At 45.1% G+C, this 19328-nt stretch overlaps 1 protein-coding gene across 1 annotated transcript in view; it reads right to left on the bottom strand.

The window, feature by feature from the left end:
- Positions 1-2162: 2162 nt before the first annotated feature.
- The window catches only part of LOC140719327 (cathepsin D-like), a 35558-nt gene continuing 18392 nt past the window's right edge, over positions 2163-19328 (bottom strand). The window contains exons 3-9 of the mRNA XM_073033885.1: positions 17033-17156; positions 15476-15594; positions 11917-12116; positions 11668-11790; positions 9652-9796; positions 6167-6265; positions 2163-4320 (exon numbers count right to left, since the gene is read on the bottom strand). Of these exons, the coding sequence (XP_072889986.1) occupies positions 4159-4320; positions 6167-6265; positions 9652-9796; positions 11668-11790; positions 11917-12116; positions 15476-15594; positions 17033-17156 (972 nt within the window). The 3' untranslated portion in view covers positions 2163-4158. The remainder of the gene's footprint in view (positions 4321-6166; positions 6266-9651; positions 9797-11667; positions 11791-11916; positions 12117-15475; positions 15595-17032; positions 17157-19328) is intronic.

The following is a 19328-nucleotide window of genomic DNA, read 5'->3' as shown; positions in this document are numbered from 1 at the left end:
CACCAGCATTTTGTGTGCGTTGCTTGACAATTGTCCTTTTAAGCTTGCAAGTGAAACACCAAGTCTTTGAGTGACAGGTTGGCTTTCAAAGAGACAAGATAGAGAAACTGTTTCCCAATAAGACTATTACTACCCCTCAACCATCAGGCTCTTGAATGACTCAACTTCACTTGTCCCATCTTTGAGATGCTCCCACAACCAATGATCTCACTTTAAAGACATTGTATCAGGTTCCTGTTATTTATATTTACAGTTTGTTGTCTTCTGCAGTCCAGTTGATCTTTCAGTGATCCTGTTATAGTTACTATTCTCTAGATCTGCTGAGTATGCCCACAGGAAAATTAATCTCAGGGTTGTATGTGGTGACGTATATACTTTGATAATAACATTTACTCTGAACTTATCCCTGTATTCAGGTCCCATTAGACATGGGTCAGGTATTCATACTGTAGCTGCAACATGTCAGGATTTTTGTTTTCCAAACTTTTTGCATGTACAATGTGTATATATGAAACCACAGAAGATTTTGTACTGTACAGCCACTGCAGCATATGCTAGTGATAATAAACCTGATTCTAAATCACATGCACACTGCTGGCATTTCACAGCATCTTGGTACACGAAACAATGGCAAATCGAGTGAACTCCAGTCCAGAGTTCAATTGCACCACCCATAGACAGCACCATTGTCCCAGGTGCTCAACATCTTGATAACGATATTAAAATTAAACCCTTGAAGGGTGAGGGCATACCTTCGATTGGACTAATATTTATCCTTCTGCAACACTGTAGGAGACACATATGTTTTCAATGTGTATTGTATTTTGTGTTGCACATTTAATATGGGTAGTCAGTCATGCGAGAAGGGGTGTAGAAGAGTTTGTTACACTTTTTAAAATTTTGTTTCTTGAGATGCTGTACAGAATAGGCCCTTCGAGCTGCCCAGCAACCACCAATTTAAACCTAGCCAACCCGCAGGACAATTTTCAACGACCGATTAACCTACCAATCAGCAGATCCTTGGTCTGTGGGAGGAAACAAGCACTCAGGAAACCCACGCATTCACAGGGAGAAAGTACAAACTCCTTACAGACAGCAGCAGAAATTGAACCCAGCTCACCTGTACTGCGAGTGTAATGCTAATCACTACGCTAGTGTGCCGCCCTCCCATTCATGCTTTGAATTTTGGGGTAGTTTAGTTCTGCGGAGAGCTAAGGGACTGAGCTAGGGGGTGGTGTCTTTTTTTTGTTGACCACTTAATTACATTTAAAATCAGTTAAGTCTGCTTAAATACAGTTGGAGAAAGCTCAAGTACTTCTATTATGCTAACACTATTTTGTTATGTTGCTGATTTTAATTTCATTAGTTTTTAAATTGCTTCAAGTCTATTGGCCTATTTAATAAAAGATTGAACATATTCTTTGACTTTGTTATTCCTCTCTGTGCCTTGTGGCACATCGGGCAGCAACCTGCCATTTCTTTAGCATTTTTTTTTAAAACAAGGCCAATTGCCAGCTCAACACTCAACCCAGCACCGTTGGAAAGCGTGCAAGGAGCCGGGTGGATTCAAACTCAGAACCACTCAACTCGAGGTCCAGTGCAGATGCCACTGCACCGTGGGCCAGCTAATTCTTACTGTGAATTTTGTTAACTGGCTTTGGCATCACACAGGATCAATTCCCCCCCACCCCCACCCCAGTAGGGGTTTCAGTAGCTGCAACAATCACCATTAACTGATAATAAATGTCACTGAACCGTGGGATCACATTTCCAACATCAGTGACCATGCCACAAGGCCTGACAAGCCAAGGAAGCCCCAAAGGCATGAAACTTGCTGCCAATTTCATGAGGATCTCTCTTCTCAAAAATATCGGCTGGTTTTGGGGTGGAAGAGACACAACAGCTCCAGCTTCCACCAAGGATTCAGGTCTTTACCGTAAATTCCTCTTTAGTGTCAGTGAATCCAAAAGGGAGGTGGGAGGCACGAGAAAATTAGTTGCAGGGAAAATGGCACAGATAGGATGGCCAGGATGGGCCAAACTGCCTCTTGTTCCACAATAGGTTACATCACATTCCAATGTATGCTGCATGCGCCAACTTACAAGAAACTACGCAGTTCTCACAAAATATTCTATAGAAAATAGAAACTCAGATTCAGTAACTGAACACAAACCTCATTTTATTTTAGTTTAAATACAAAGTTTTTTATCCCTATTACCTCCAGGAGTACCTCCAAGGGTCACCCATGCCACACAGGTCAAAGGGTATAGAGGCCAGACTAAGAGTGGCCCACCGGGTTCAGCTCCGGGCCAACAACCCTGACTGGTCAAACAATCGTTACGGAAGCAGGAATGAAGAATCCTAAGTGTGACGGTGTTCCTGAGTCTCCACTCTCAGCCATGCAAGACCCGAGTGAAAACTGAGAGGAAGCTACTGACACAATGAAGGAAGCCGCGAACACCGCCAGAGACGGAGGATCTTCATTGCTAACCTAAACACCAGCAGCGTAACACGAGAAGTAGTCCTTTGATTAAGTGAGAATATTGCATCACAAGCTTTCTGTGGATGTTACAATCAAATCAGAGGGTTAAAACGATTACAGGCAAAGATATTACATGGTGGAGGAGTGATTGATGGCAGAGCTAGGAACTAATTATATAAAAATCATTCTGAATTCCCAATGAGTGGCAAAATTGTGGAACTCACCCACTGCTCTAGATTCCAATACCTGCAGTCTTGTGTGTGGCAGTCCGTAAATTTAAAGCAGAGGTTGTTAGGCTCTTGATGAGCAAGGGCAAAGGTTACAGGGAGAAGGCAGGAAAACAGGGTTGAAAGGGCTAACAGATCAGCTGTGACGGAATGGTAGAGCTAACTGATAGGCTGAATGGACAAATTCTGCTCGTGTCCTAGGGTCATTGGAGGGAATGGGGCAGAAGTAGACTTGAAGAGCTGGATAAGGATGTGACCATGAGACAGTGAGTATACAGAGGGATGGAAGGCAAAGTTTAAAACCCCAGCAATGACTTGGGCTGTCCAGGTTGAAGACTTCCAGCTTTTTTTGTTAAGCCAACCTCAACTGGTACCACGATTATCTATTCTACAAGTGAAACGTTGATGCTACAGCTTGTCCAAAACAAAGCACTTAATTGAATGAGAGTCCATTAAAACTTCCCTCCAAACCCAAAGACAAACAGGGGGCAATGACAGGGGAGAAAAAGCATTTATAGAAATGGTCCATTGACCCAGGGCCAGAAGACAGCACAGATTATTACAAGTCCTGGATAATTTCAGATACAAAAAGGGAACTTGCTGAGAACGCTTCATCTGCTTACAAGCAGCCACAAATTGAGGTGTACAATTTATACATTCTTTGACGATAAATGTGCTTTGAATCTTTTTGACTTTTGAAAAATGAATTATCCCCCATTGAATTTTAAATCACTCCCAAACCATGCAAAGTGGACGTTTGTATGTCACTTCAGCCCTTGTTTTGGAACCCACATTGAGCAGTCTGCAGCAAACTTCAGAAAGTGTTACTCTACAAGACCAAACTGCTACATCCATCGCGATCTTACCATTACAGAAGACATTCACCTCCCCCAGCACCCTCCCCCAATCTTTTTGCCTGGGGTATCACCACAAAAATCCATTGCATCTAAGAAGGGATAAAGTGGGCATAGTGTGATACCGAAGGAGAGGTGTCGGCAACCATCAGCTACACACAAGCTCAGCAGCCTAATATGTTCCAGTGATTCAAATGTCCGAGCTAACCAGGGCAAGTGGGTGGGTGAGATTCATGAGGACTTGGGCAGAATGATGAAGGGAGAGATGTCAAATTCATCAACTCCAACTTAAATAACTTCACCATGCTTCAAGGAGAAAGCCTCTCACTTCTAATATAAGTGGGAACAGGAGGTTAGGAGGGAGCAGGGGGTGTTTTATACAAGAGCAGGCAATTTATCCAGAAGTGCCTTCAACATCAAACCCAAAAATAACCTGGCCACCTGGAAGCGCCTCCCTGACACTGGGTTTAGGTAGCGGTTCTAACCGGGGCAACAGGGTTCACGGAGGTGTAGGGTTAGGGTTGAGCTACAAACAGCCTAATCATCAGGGACACGCATGGAAAACAGCAAATAGTCTCAGATTCTGCAGAACGCTTTACACTGCTGTAGCGAAACCCACGCGGTTGTTGGTGCGGTCAAAGACGCTGTAATAGCGGCCAATGAAAACGTCGCCCAAGATCCAGAGTGGTCCAGCAGGGGGTGGGATGTCCATGCCCATGAATCCACTAAGGCACAGAGTCCTTCCAAACTTGGTGATCTAGGGAATGAAGAGATTACGAGTTAACTATCTGTGTACACCACAGGGGTTCCCAGCCTTTACATCATGGAACCCAGGTTGGAAACCCCTGGCCCAAAGCAAGTCCCAAAGACAGACTGTGGATATTAAGGAATTCTACCTCAGCTCAGAACAGGTAGAAACCAAACGACCCACTGCTATATCATCCAACCTTGACAGGGATCTGCATTTTATAATGCTAAAATGGACACACAGACATCTACACTTGAACTCCACTCACGCAGCAATGAATCCATTTCAGGAGTAGATCACAAAACCCACAAAGGAGAACCATAGAACTTCGTTACCCAGCAAGAACATGGAACTTGCTCCCAAAGGGAGCATTATTCAAAAGAGCATTTATTTTGAAATAGTGGGTATATTACACAACCTTGAGATTTGTTTGCCTGTAGGTAGCCTCACAGAAAGGAACCTGAAAGAATCCAATTTAAAAAAAGACCAACGCCTAACCCTCCCTGCACGTAAAGAAAAACACAAATCATGCAAACAATAGAAATGAGCAACAACAGCATCCCGAACCAAACTGAGTCATCAGATCCAAATCCTCAGAGTGGGCCCGAAGCCTTGGCATTCAATTCCTCCTATTAGCGGGACAAAACGCTGCCAAGTTCGTAGACACGAAGCGCGGCAGCCGGAGATGGTCTCCACGATGACAAGGCTGTGAGACTGCCCCCGGCTACTGAGCTTTGTATTGGATTGAAAACAGGCAGATGTAGGTGGAAGCTGGACAAATCGAGGGGAAAAAAAAAATGGGGCAACTAGGATGGAGTGCTGGCAGAAGGACACGAGCCCAGATGGCAACTTGCTGAGTAGAAACGCGAACAGAAGGGTCAACGTTAACCCCTCTACAAGAGATTAGAGTGCTCCACATCTTACAGGATGGGGCAATAGATTTTAAACCTCTGCCGTTTCCCATCCATGGGTTTCAGGCAGAACAACCCAACCTGGTAACTAAACTCAAAGGCCCAGAAGACAACCTGTGAAACACAGACCGATGACGTCATGGAAAATTTCACTGGCACTTGATATTGGAGATATGGAGGGTTGGGTGGGGGTGGGCACAGGGTCACCCAGTCACCGCCATCTGCGCTCTTTGACGTTGGGCCCAAGTTCAAGGTACGTCAAGAGCAGGGGACGTGCATGGCAAGTAGGCTTCAGAGAGGAGTCGACCCTTAACCCAGCAACAAGGGTCTCAGTGGGCAGCACTTCATTCACCTTAGGTGGCTCAGACAGATTCGCTCACCCTGGAGATGGGCCTTATGGCCCACTGGGTCCAAGTGATCAGCCACACATTCATACCAATCCTACACCAGTCCTATTAAATTCCCTCCTCCTCCCCATCAACTCCCTGTCCCCAGATTCCAGAACTAGTCATAGTGCAATCACTCGGGTCGAGTACGAGGTCCTCCTAAGAGGTCGCCTATTAGTGGGTCCTCAGATAGCTGGAGCTGGCCGGAGGGTCTAGTGGAGTCAGCACTGGAGTTTGATACGAGTGGTTCCAGGTTCAAATCAGGCTGGTTCCTTGCACATGACAAGAACAAGCCACTTTAAAATGAAACAGCTGTTTTGTTCGGGGGATTTTGCTGTACAAAAATACCAACACAGGATTGTTGTCTCAAGTAGCGACTTGCTGGAGCTGAGGGACCTTGTACTTTAATAAGACAAGTTGGGAAATAACAGCTAGAAATGGAACGCGTCCCATTCCCAGAGCTATTTAGTGCTCATCTTAATCAGAACAGCAGAAAGAAAAAAAAAAGCAAAAATTAAGCCACGTGGCCACAGGCAATTAACTGGCCAGCTGCCTCACCTTCATCACGTAATCCTTCCCGGTCAGCAAGAACTCCTTGCCTCCCAGCGTGAAGGTGACACTGGGGAGAGTCGGAATCTTGTCGCAGTTGATCATGTACTGTCGATGGAAAGGGAACGGAACATCAGTGCAAACTTTTTACAAAGTCTTGTGTGTCAACAGTCACCACCTCAGCACATCCCTTGTTCAATAAGACACTCGTTCTACAAGCCTCCGCTGCAGCCAAACCAAGCACCAACTTCCAAACGCAGCAAGGAAGTAAAATTACTGATGTACGCAGCACCATACACCATCCTGAGATTCACTTTCTTGCAGGCATTCAGTGACATCATACAATTAATGAAGAACTTTACATAATGAAGACATACAACCAATCTACAAATAAAAATTATGAAAGTAATAAATATTGAAAGCAAATCCATAGGTTGCACAATCAGTTCAGGTGTTGAGGTGAGTGACATTATCCTCTGATGGCTGTAGGGTAATAATGGCTCCCAAACCCAGTGGCGTGGGATCCTGCCCTCCCCCACCAGAGGCTCCAAAACCTGGCGGCATGGGACTCCCACACCCACCCCAAGAGGCTCCTAAGCCTCATTCCTATTGGCAGCACTAGGACTAGGCAAATCAGTAACTCATCTGGCATTAACTGAAGAATGAATACTGGCTAGCATAATGGAGAACAGTAACCCTCCCTGCTGAGAAAGCACACCATTATGATGTCAAGTGTGTGGAACAGGATTTCAGGCCAAGATTTCAAACTCAAAACACCTACTTTCCCAGCCCTGCATTTTCTGGTCTTTACCTCCATCATAATTCAATTACCCAGTCACAGGTGCTTGAGATCGGTCGCTGTGCACCACCTGAGACCACTACAATTTAATTGGCCAAGTGCTTGGTAACCAAAGATTGTGAAAGGCTGTAAAAATGACACAACTGAGCCATACAAAGATATTAGAGCAATATTAAGAGCAGGATTAGAGTGAAACTGAAGTATATTTGGGGAGGTGTTCTGGAGCCTGGGCCCATAGCTGAAAGCACAGCCACAGGTTTCTCGTGGCATGCTAGCATAACTATTACAGTAGCAGCAACCCATGTTCAATTGCACACTCTCCCCCGTGATCACATGGGCTTCCTCCCGTATTCCAACATGGGTTAGTAAGTGGTGTGGGTCTAATTGGGTGGTGCTGGCTCAGTGGGTCGAAAGGGCCTGTTACTGGGCTGCACCTCCAAATAAAAAAAAATTAACCTCGGATCAGTGAAGTGATTTGGAGATGGGCAAGAGTGTAGAGACCAGGTAGTGTTGTGCAGGAGATCCTGATATTGTGGTGGGGTGTGGAGTTGAGACAATGGTAGGATACAATAGAAATAAAAGCAGAGGGAACTATTAAAATATTCTCATATCATATGCCAAAGCATGCTCAACTTCCTCGTTGTAGGCTGGAGGTTTGCGTGCCTCAATGACCCAGAGAGCTATGTTGGCTGGAGTTGGGGCTTTATGCTTTGGCTCTTTACAATTTACAATTGCCATTAGGCTTTACAATTCTACCGCCAGGACTTAAGAACTTTTTAAAAGCTATTATTAATGCTTTTTGAGATAGTGATTTAGATGCATATCATATTTTTTACGGAGTTAAGTATTGTATGTAATTAGTTTTGCTACAACAAGTGTATGGGACATTGGAAAAAAGTTGAATTTCCCCATGGGGATGAATAAAGTATCTATCTATCTATCTTGGTAGGGTCACCCATGCCAAACAGGTCAAAGGCCAGACTAAGAACAGTCCACTAGGTTCAAGGGTTCAGCTCAGGGCCAACAACCCTGATGGGCAAAACAAAATTGTTATGGAAACAGCAATGAAGGATCCTTCAGGTATTCCTGAGTCTCCACCAGGGACTTTCTGACAGACAGTAGTGAAAATTGAGAGGAAGCTACTGGCATGAAGGAAGCCCTGAGTACTGCCAGATATGGAGGACTTTCATTGCTGCCCTAAACAACAGCGGCATAATGGGTAGTGAACAAGCACAAAGTGCATGGAACAAATAACAGTCATTTTGGACAAGACAATAAAATCTGCAGATGCTGGAAATCCACAGCAACACACACAAAATGCCAGAGGAACTCAGCAGGTCAGGCAGCATCTATGGAAAAGAGTAAACAGTCAACATTTCTGGCTGAGACCCTTCTTGAGAACTGAGAACGATGGCAGAAGATGCCAAAATAAAAAGGGTGGGGGGGGGGTGGAGGAGGAGGTGGTGATGGTGGCTAACTAGTGATAGAAGCCAGCTGGGTGGGAACAGTCAAGGGATGGAGAAAGAATCTGACAGGAGAGGAGAGAGTGGACCACAGGAGAAAGGGAAGGAGGAGGGGACCCAAGGGGAAGTAATAGACTGGGGAGAATTGAAAGGTCAGAGTGGGGAATTGGGGAGAGGGTGGAGAAGGAGGAGAAGAAATTTGTTCACAAGAAATCAATATTCATGCCATCGAGTTGGAGACTACCCAAACAGAATACAAGGGGTTGCTCCTCCACTCTGACAGTGCCCTCATCTGGGATGTTATGGACTGATACATCAAAATGGGAATACCCAGCGAGGCTCAGATAAAGAAACAGACAAAGATTTTAGCAACAGCTGAGGCAAGTCTGCAGTGAACCACAAGCCTTTCTGATTCTGGTACTAACCACAGGAAACCGATCTTGTTCAGTAACATGGATGTGGAAGCTTTAGAGAGGGTGCAGAGGAGATTTGCCAGGATGCTGCCTGGATTAAAGAGCATGTCTTATGAGGATAGGCTGAGCGAGCTAGGGCTTCTCTTTTGAGCAAATGAGAATGAGAAATGACTTGAGAAATGTACACGGTAAGATGCTCAGGTAGGGTGGATAGCCAGGAGATTTGTTCCCCCCCGGGCAGAAATTGCTAATATGAGGGGGCATTTTTTTTTTTTTTTTTTTTTAATTGATTTTTTTAAAATGCACTTCTACAGCCACTACAAGCAAAATCCCAAAAGCAAAATGAAGATTAATACAGTGCAAAATAAACACATTATATAGTTCAAAACAGTAAGGAAAAAGCATCCAGGAAAAAAAAGTTAGTATCTCCCCCCCCCCACCCCCACCCCTCTCACAGGAAAAAAAACTCCAGGCCAACCATTACAAGATGTAAAAATATATTAATCGGAGCATTAAAGTTTTAAAGGTAATTGGAAGTACTGGAGAATGTCAGAGGCAAGTTCTTTACACAGAATGGTGAGCACATGGGCACCCTGCCAGGGGTAGTGGTAAAAGCAACATGGATGACTGAAAAAAAAAAATGGAGGGTTACGTCAGAGGGAAGGGGTAGATTGGGGTTGCCACAGTGTACCAAAGGGCCTGTACTGTGCTGCAGTGTTGTTCTAATGCTCCTGTAGATCATGATTCACCATAGCAAAGTTGCCAAGTAAATACACTTATTGTTCATTGCCCAACTTAATGTAAGAGGGCTCCATGTACCTCTCCCCGAATGATGGGCAGTGCACCAATGGCCTTTTGAAGGGCTTCAATCTCTTGCACAGGCCCAACGATGAGCGACGTTCCTGTGTCCACTATCGCCTGGCAACCTCCCTTGCACAGGGTCAGTTGACTGCCTACAGATACCCTGCATGGGAGAGAGAAAAAAAAAAGCAGCACAGGAATGAGAGATTTCTTTCAACCTGCCCAAAGAAATTTGATTAATATTTTCTCCAAGGCAGCAAATTTTCCACTATCCAGCCATTTGGCAGTTTGGTCACGGAGAACATGCAGATTCCATGCAGTCAGCATCCGAGGCCAGATTTGAACCCGTGTTGTCAGGGCAACGAGGCAGCAGCTGTATTACTTTAAGTCATAGGAGTAAATGAGGCCATTTGTCCCATCAAGTCTACTCTGCCATCCCATCAGTGATTCATTTTCCCCTCAGAACCCCATTCGCCTGCTTCCTCCATACACATCTTTGATAACTTTATCAAGAAACTCAACTTCCCTTTTTAAACGTACCCAATGACTTGGCCTCCACAGCCATCTATGGCAATGAATTCCACGGTTTCACCACCCTGTCCCTAAAGAAATTCTTCCATCTCTTCTAGAGGGACATTATTCTATTCTGAATCTGTGCCCTCTGGTCTTAGACTCCCCCACCACAGGAAATATCCTCTCAACATTCACTATCTAGACTTTCCAATACTCAACAGGTTTCAATGATAATTTCCCCCACCCCCCTCATTCTAATAAACTCTAGCAATAACCCTCATACATTAACCCTTTAATTCCCAGGATCATACTCAAGAACATCCTCTGGACCCTCTCAAATGCCAGCACATCCTCCCTTAGTTAAGGGGCCTGGAACTGCTCACAATACTCCAAGTGCAATCCAGCCAATGCCTTATGAAGCCTCAGCATCACACCCTTGCTCTTTTATTCCAGTCCTCTCAAAATGAATGCCAACATTGCATATGCCTTCCTCACCAGCGACTCTACCTGCAAACATACCTTTGGGGAATCCCACGAGGTTCCCTTGAGGCTTACTACAAAATTTACTGCACACGATTGCATAACTTCTTTAGAAGTGTTGGCCTTATCAATTGGAACAATATCCAACAGTCTGGAGAGGGCCTGCCAATTCAGTTCCACAAAAGTTCCTGGTGTTGGATTAATGGAGGTGTACACTCTGAACTCCATGAGGACTTTGGCTTCTGAAGCAAGTGCCCCCAGCCCTCAAGGCATGCCAAGGTCAAGGTCCCTGCTCTGGTGAGCATTAGAAGTTCCGAGCACGTTTCCTGCAAAGGTTGTGGAAGCTCCCACGCCTGAATAACTGACTTCTGCTACGAACGAACAAGACTTTAGGGGAGGCAGAGAGAGGCGACTCCGCCTTGGACTGTCCCATGCTGGGCTGAGCAAGGAAGAGGGTTGGGCATCAAGGCTAGCAACCCCACCCGTAAAAATCAACTAAAGCTGCAAGGACCTCACTCCTGGGACAGGAAAGATCTTAAGCCAAGCTACAGGGCCAAGCAACCCTCTATTCAGCCCAAGGCAGAGGTCTCTGGCCAGCTGCTGTTGGTGGCCTATGCACCAGTAGCGATGGGCCCAAGAGAGGTTCTGAGAAGCACCTGCTACACCTGCACATTTGTGAAACAGGACAGTTTACAGACGCTGGAATTCCACACACAGACAATGCTGGAGGAGCTCAGCAGGTCAGGCAGCATCTATGGAGGGAAACGGTCAATGTTTTGGGACAAGATTCTTCCATCAGGAGTGGAAAGGAAGGGGGACAGAAGCCAGAACAAGGTGGTGTGGGGGCAGGGAGAGAGAGGAGCACAAGCTGGCAGGTGAGGGAGTAAGTGGGTAGGTGGGGGTGGTGACGGGAAGAGGCAACTTGCCGCCAAGTTCCTCCAGCATTTTGTGCGTGATGCCCAGGATTTGTATCCAGGAGGCAAGAGCTCATGAAAATAAACGCATAAAAGTGCAGAAGAGCCAAAGCTGGCCTGGACTTACTTGTCAGCCTTTATCTGCCAGTAGGCCTGGCGTGTGATATTCAAATAGTGGAAGTCTCCAGTATAGTACTTGGGGTCAGTCCCTCCCAGCAACAGTTCACCTCCAGGCCGAGTACTCGGGTCCCTGAAACAGAGAAATGGAAGGCAGCAGGAACGTTAGAAAATGGTAAAAGACCAACAGAACAGTAAGATTCCGGGATTGGGGAAGAGGAAAATGAACAGAGCGGGATACGCCACAGACAAAACCCACCTGTTCAGGTAAAAGGAGAAGACATTCTTTTTCAGTATCTTCTGTTTCATCATGTTATCAAAGACAGGCAGGACGCCATCAACAGAAATTATTGGGTAGGCCATGCCAAGGATCCCATCAAACTTTGCAGCGATGAACATCAATCCCGGCTGCTTAACTGCCTCGGCAAAGATCTGCGATGGTATTTTCAAGTCACCAATCTGGAAAATCGGGAGTGAACCAACCGTTATTACCCAATAACCACCAGGCTTTTGAACAAGCATGGCTATCTTCACTCACCAGACTGAACACAACCCATGGACTCACTTTCAAGGACTCTCCAACTCATGTTCTTGTATTGTTTACTATTAGTTTTGTATTTGCACAATTTGTCTTCTGTGGCACATTGAATGCTTTGGTAGTCTGCATCACAAACACGAGAAAATCTGCAGACGCTGGAAATCCAGAGCAACACACACCAAAATTCCAGAGGAACTCAGGTCAGGTGGCATCTGTGAACAAACAGTCAACGAGTCGGGCAGGGGACCCTTCATCCTGATGAACGGCCCAAAGCGTCAACTGTTTAGTCAATTCTACAGATGCTGCCTGACCTGCTGAGTTCCTCCAGCATTGTGTGTGCGTTGCCATAGTCTTTGCATGCATGCAGCTTTTCCATCAATGCTATTGCATTTGTTCTACTGTGAGTGTCTGCAAGAAAATGAATCTCTGGGTAATATGGTGACATCATAAACAAGCTTTGATAACAAGATGCTTTGAAGATCAGAGCTCCTCACTGGCCAGATAGGATAGGACTCGTAACAGTAACTTCCTTTGTTCCACTCTTCTCCTCCGACACAACCTTTAAAAATTTGTTTCAGACTGCAAAACCTTTCCACCCTCCAACTGTGCAACCTTCTTTCCAAGGGAGTGCCTCTCTAGTTATGGACCCTCAACTTATTCAGTTCATCTGTGGTCATGTCACTATCTGCCATGACTCCAGGTCTGGAATTTCTTCAGACCTCCCCCTCTTAAACCTCCCTCTTTGACCAAAAGTGGGTTTTTTTTTTTGTTTACATAACATTTGGGTCAAATTTTGTTCAGCAGTCACTCAACTCCTCAGAAGAATTAGCTCCAAGAAAGGTGCTGCACGTTTGCAACCCATTTCCACACTTCATACATCCGCAAGTTAGGAGAAAGTCAACTGTGCTTTGTATAAAAGGCGGAAAACCAAAGACAACCAGCTTCCGGAACACTCGAGTATCCTATACAGTGAAAGGGCCCACTAACTCCCTCATCCCCTCTGGGCTAGTGCCCTTCCAGTTCACTCCACTGCAGCTAATGTGGAGTACATGAAGAGGGAGGGGAAACATAGCATACTCCCACCACTTTCTCAGGAGGCTAAAGAAATTCATCATGCCTCTGTCAACCAACCAATTTTTAAATCAATGAACCACAGGAAGCATCCTATCTGGATGCATAACGTTTCGTGTGCAAGAAACTACAGGGTTGTGGACACAGCTCAGCACATCAGAGCACCCAGCCTCCCCTCCGTGGACTCCGATTATGCTGGCTGCTTTACTGAGGCAGTGAAGTTTTTACGAGAGCCCTACCCAGCCCAGGCATCCTCTCGTCTCCCCTTGGGTGTTAATACAAAAGCCTGAAAGCACACATCACCAGGCTCGAGGACAGCTTCTACCCACTGTTATTAGACTGTGAACCACTTGTCTGATAAGATGGACTGTTGGCCTCACAGTCTACCCCAATATGATCTTACATTGTTTACATGCAGTGCACATTTTCAGTAACTTTTACACTTTATTCTGCATTCTGTTATTGTTTTGCCTTATTCTAGCTCAATGCACCATATAATGATTTCATCTGCATGAACAGCATGCAAGACAAGCTTTAGTTTATTATTGAGATACAGCGTGGAACAGCCCTCTTAGCCACACCACCCAGCATCTGCCAATTTAACCCAAACCTAATCACAGGACAGTTTACAATGACCAATTAGCCTACTACCCAGCAAGTCTTTGTGCTGTGGGAGGAAACCAGCCTACCACATTCCACAGGGAGAACATACAAACTCCTTAGAGGACATTGGAATTGAACTTTGAACTGTGACCCCTCTCAGTACAGCTGGGGCCACAGTTCGAAGTTCTGTGGCTATCCCTTAGACTATCCAAATGTTTTCTCAATTGGTCATATGGTCTGCATGTCGATCTTCTTGGTGGCATGGTAGTCTACTCTACCTTGCCACATGTGACAATAACCTAATGCCAAGTGAATGCCAATAGAACATTCAAGTCAGGGTGCAGATCTTCTCACTGCCACTGGTTCATCTGCTAGAGTGTTGAGTCAGGGACTCCTCAACCTCCATTACTGGGCATACCTTCTGCTCACAGCAAGTGTAACATGCCCACGTCAACAAATTGACTACAATTGCTTCAAACACTCCCAGGATTAGAAACAGCATCCGTCAAGGATCCTCCATCCAGGCTATACCATCTTTGCTATAACCACTGGGTAGGTGGTACAGTAGCTTTAGCCCCACACCACCAGGTTCAGGAAGTCACTATCCGACCATTGGAACAGTTATTATTCTACTTTGTCTCCTGAAGCAGTGTGGATAAAGCCAATGGCAACGCAGACTCAATGGTCTCAATGGCCTAATTCTACTCCTACGTCACGTTCTTATGGACTCTGGGCAGCTTTCATGCGGGGAATTTGTAAATGCGGACCTGCATTTTAAATCTAATCTGTAAATCTGAAGATTGATTGATGAGATTAATACTCGCCAACTTCCAGTTAAGATGGCGCCACTGAACTCTTGCAACAGCTCTCTGGTAGTTCAAACGGCAAGAAATTCAACTAAAAACGTCTTTTCTGAAGTAAACTGTTAAATTATCATTACAGTGAAGCGAGTTCCAGGGACGAGCCACGCTGGTGTGTTGCAGAATCGAAGCCGATGAAACAAAGTCTGAGCAGAGGAGTTCCATTGCCTTTGCAACTGGCTTGGGCGTGAGGTCAGATCATTCAGGGCGCCAAGCTGATTTGGAGAGTTTGAGAGTGGCTTTGGGCTGTTTGGTGTGGTCTAAGCCCCGAGCGCAACAGTGGTCCCACGTCCCAATACCAGGTACAATCTGCTGTATGGCCAATTTAAACACTGGCCCATATAGACTGGAAAGACAGGGTGTCGGGATCAGAGGCAAGAGCTGATTTCTGCCTCACTGCTCTGTGACGTTTACTCCGCTCTTCCCTGCATTGAGACGGAGGGCTGCTCCAGGCCTCATGACTACAGACTTGCTTTCATTCTGAATGCTGTGTGCCTGCATGATTTGTGTTCCTCTCTGCACATTGGGCGTTTGCTGTTTTTTTTTTTTAAATTGGTTCTTTCATGTTTCTTGTTTTGTGGCTGCCTGTAAGGAGATGAATTTCAAGGTTGCATAATGCATACATACTTTATAATAAATGTAAGTATGAAACCACACTATAGTATTCTATGAAATATTTGTTATGAAACTCTTAAATGCTAACCAATGTATGACTTAAACCAAGAGCACGAGACAGTTTTACTTACAGTTACAGTGTCCTGGCTGAGGAATCCACTGAGGCTCCCAGTTCCATAGTGAATATTAAACGCTGTTCCATTCTTCACGAATGTGCTGGATGCATCTGATTTGTACTTGTGGTGAACCCCTAGGTGGAAAGGGCTTCATTTAAAAAGAGCCAACTTCATCCTTATACTTCCACTGACACCACCAAGTAATTTCAGCGACCGACTTGTAGCCCCTGGTGTTCAAATCTTAACAGCCCTTTATTTAAAGAAAATTCTTTTCCCCTCCACCCCTGGAGGCCAGAACCAACATGAGCAACTTCCACACCATCCTAAACCAGCAGGTTCAGGAACAGTTGTTCTTCTAACCATCAAGCTCCTGGACCAACGAGGACAGCTTCACTCACCTCGTCGCCAAGCCGATTCCACAACCTACAAACTCACTCACAGGGACTTTGCAGCACGTGATCTCGGCATTATTTATCTATTTTATTTTTATCATTTGCACTATTTGTGCTCTTTTGCATGTTTTAAGTCCTCATGGATTTCTATTTTTTTTTAATATAAATTTGGCCTTCTTGTAGGTGCCTGCAAGAATGACGAGCCCCAGGGCTGGATATGGTATGGTAGCTGTCCATCACAACCGACAATGATAGGAAATCTGTGTGGGAGAGGTTTTTCTTTCTAAAAACGGATAGAATAGATGTTGCAGCAAGGGCAGTTCCACTCTCGACCTCCGAAGTCTGGGTCCAGTGGTACAAGTAGCCGTCACAACTGGGGTCTTCCTTGGTTGCAGTGGATAACTCTAACGCACACATCTTTTGTTACTAGCCCACGAAGGAATTTAAACTACACACAAAAGGTTGTCACCCTTTGCCTCGTTGGCATGTTAAATCTATTTCACGGTTATACACAATCACATTTCCTTTTCGGTTTGCGATGGCAGTTTTATTTCTCTTAATGAACAAGCTTGACTTGGTAGTTTATCATCTTTAGGATAGCTTCAGGTTTATTTCTACTCAGAAATTCAGATCGCACATGTTGTCTCCAATGGGCGAAAAGTTGCCCAGCACAAGACTTTTGCTCACACTGGTCATTACAAATTGTCGAATTAGCACATTGTCGAATGACCACAACTTCTTCTCTGCCTTGTCACACTCTTTGCTCTCCAAGGAGTGTTGTAAAACTGCCTTCCTGGCTATTGGATCTCACCCACACAGTCCACCAGAGCTAACCTTGCATGTCAGGACAGCCAAGTGCCAGTTACGTTCTACAAACTTGGATAATAAATTTGCTGGTATGCTCCCAGGACAGGAAAGGTCCTGGGAGATTTTGGGATGGTGTGGAAGGTAGACAAAGGTCCTTCTGCACTGCCCTGGAAACTACTCCCAGGGTAGGCCAGAGTACTCTGCATTCTCTACATTTCCTAGTGAGGCAGCAATGATTCCAGTAGCTTTATGACAACTAGGGAACAGACAATACCAACCTAGAATTATGCCCAACCCAAAGATTTGATTTTTTTTTTTTAATTTTTATTTATTTATTTATTTTTTTGAAAACAAGCACGTTTGCTTCACTCACAACACGCAATGTCCCAGAAGGAACAGTGGGATGAAGGCACCCACAGGTTGGATGATCCAGTGTCAAAGACCACGGTGAAGAGCTGTGGTGGAGTGCCAATGCCAATCTGGCCGTAATACTGGGCCTGAAAGACAGGAACACTAGTGAGCACCCTGGGCAAGTTAAAAATTGCTCAGAACAAGTTCTGAGGGAAACATAGCAAAAAGCAACCATTCCCGTCCCTTTATCCTACCAGCCCCTCCATCTGCCCATCACACACACATTCCCACCGGCTCCCCTCCCCACCGTTTATTCCATGGCCTGCTGCCCAATTAGATTTCACCTTGTTCAGACCCTCGTCACTTCCACCCATCACCTCCAAGCTTCCTACCTTTCCACTCTCCCTCCTTCCCATCAGTCCCCTCTCCACAAGACTTGGGACCAGAATCAGGCTATCTAGCCCATTGAGTCTGCTCTGCCAATCTGATCTCTCCCCCCTCCACCCCCCTCAACCCCAGTTCCTGGCCTTCTCTCCATAACCTTTGATGCCATGTCCAATCAAGAACCTATCAATCTCTGCCTTAAATACACCAACAACCTGGCCTCCACAGCCTTGTGGCAACAAATTCCACAAATTCACTCTGGCTAAAAAAATTTCTCCGCATCTGTTTTGAAAGGGTGCTCTTCTATCCGGAGGCTGTGCCCTCTTGTCCTAGACTCTCCCACCATGGGAAACATCCTTTCCACATCTACTCTGTCTAGGCCTTTCAACATTCAAAAGGTTTCAATGAGATTCTTTCCCCCCCCCCCCCCCACATCCAAAATTTCAATGAGTAGAGACCCAGAGCCAATCATTCCCTGTATGAAAAGCCTGTCATTCCTGGAATCATCCTTGTGAACACCTTCTGGACCCTCTCCAATGCCAGCACATCTTTTCTAAGATGAGGGCCCCAAAACTGTTCACAATATTCAAGGTGAGGCCTCACCAGTGCCTTAAAAAGCCTCAGCATCACATCCCTGCTCTTCTATTCTAGACCTCTTGAAATAAATACTAACATGGCATTTGCCTTCCTCACCACCGACTCAAGCTGCAAGTTAACCTTTAGGGTGTTCTACACAAGGACTCCCAAGTCCTTTTGCATCTCAGATTTTTGGAATTTCTCCCCATTTAGAAAATAGCTCACACATTCCTACTACCAAAGTGCATGACCACACATTTTCCAACATTGTATTTCATTTGCCACTTTCTTAATTTGCCATTCTCCTAATCTGTCCAAGTCCTTCTGCATCCTACCCATTTCAACACTGCCTGCCCCTTCACCAATTTTCATATCATCAGAAAACCTGGCAACAAAACTATCTATTCCATCTGAAATCATTTAAATATAGTATAAAGTGGTCCCAACACCGACCCCTACAGAACACCACTAGTTCACTGGCAGCCAACCAGAAAAGTTTATTCCCACTTGCTGCCTCCTACCAATCAGCCAATGCTCTAACTATGTTAGTAACTGTCCTGTAATACCACAGGTAAGCAGCCTCATATGTGGCACTTTGTTAAAGGCCTTATAAAAGTCCAAATATACAACATCCACTGCATTACCTTTATCTGTCCTACTTGTAATCTCAAAGAATTCCAAAGGTTCGTCAGGCAGGATTTTCCCCTGAAAGAACCATGCTGACTTTGTACCATCTTGTCCTGTGTCACCAAGTACTCCATCACGTCATCATTAACAATTGACTAACATCTTCCAACCACTGAGATCAGGCTAACTGGTCTACAATTTCCTTTTTGCTGCCTTCTTCCTTTCTTAAAGGCTGGAGTGATATTTGCAATTTTCCAGTCCACTGGCGCTATGCCAGAGTCCAATGATTTTTGAAAGATCATCTCTAATGCCACCTCTTTCAGAACCCTAGGGTGCAGTTCATCTGGTCTAGGTGACTTGTGTACCTTTAGGTCTCAGCTTTTTGAGCACCTTCTCTTGTAACAGTAACTGCACCCACTTCTCTTCCTTCGCACACGACAACATCAAGCATATTGCTCATGTCTTCCAGTGGCTGTTGCAAAACTCATTTAGTTCATCAGCCATCTCCTTGTTCCCGTTATTATTTCTCCTGCCTCATTTTTTTTAATATATAAAGTGGTCCCACGTCCACTCTCATTTTTTTTTTAACTATTCTTGGAAAAAAAACTTACTATCCACTCTGATATTATTTGCTAGTTTGCTTTCATCCTTTGCCTACTAATGTGTTGTTGGGTTTTTTAAAAAAGTTGCTCTCTGTAGATTTTTTAAAAAAATCTTCCCAATCTTCTATC

The sequence above is a fragment of the Hemitrygon akajei genome, chromosome 31, assembly GCF_048418815.1.
Source record: "Hemitrygon akajei chromosome 31, sHemAka1.3, whole genome shotgun sequence".
NCBI classification, from domain to species: domain Eukaryota; kingdom Metazoa; phylum Chordata; class Chondrichthyes; order Myliobatiformes; family Dasyatidae; genus Hemitrygon; species Hemitrygon akajei.
The sequence above is the reverse complement of the archived record's forward strand: the minus strand, read 5'-3'. Positions and strand labels throughout refer to the sequence as shown.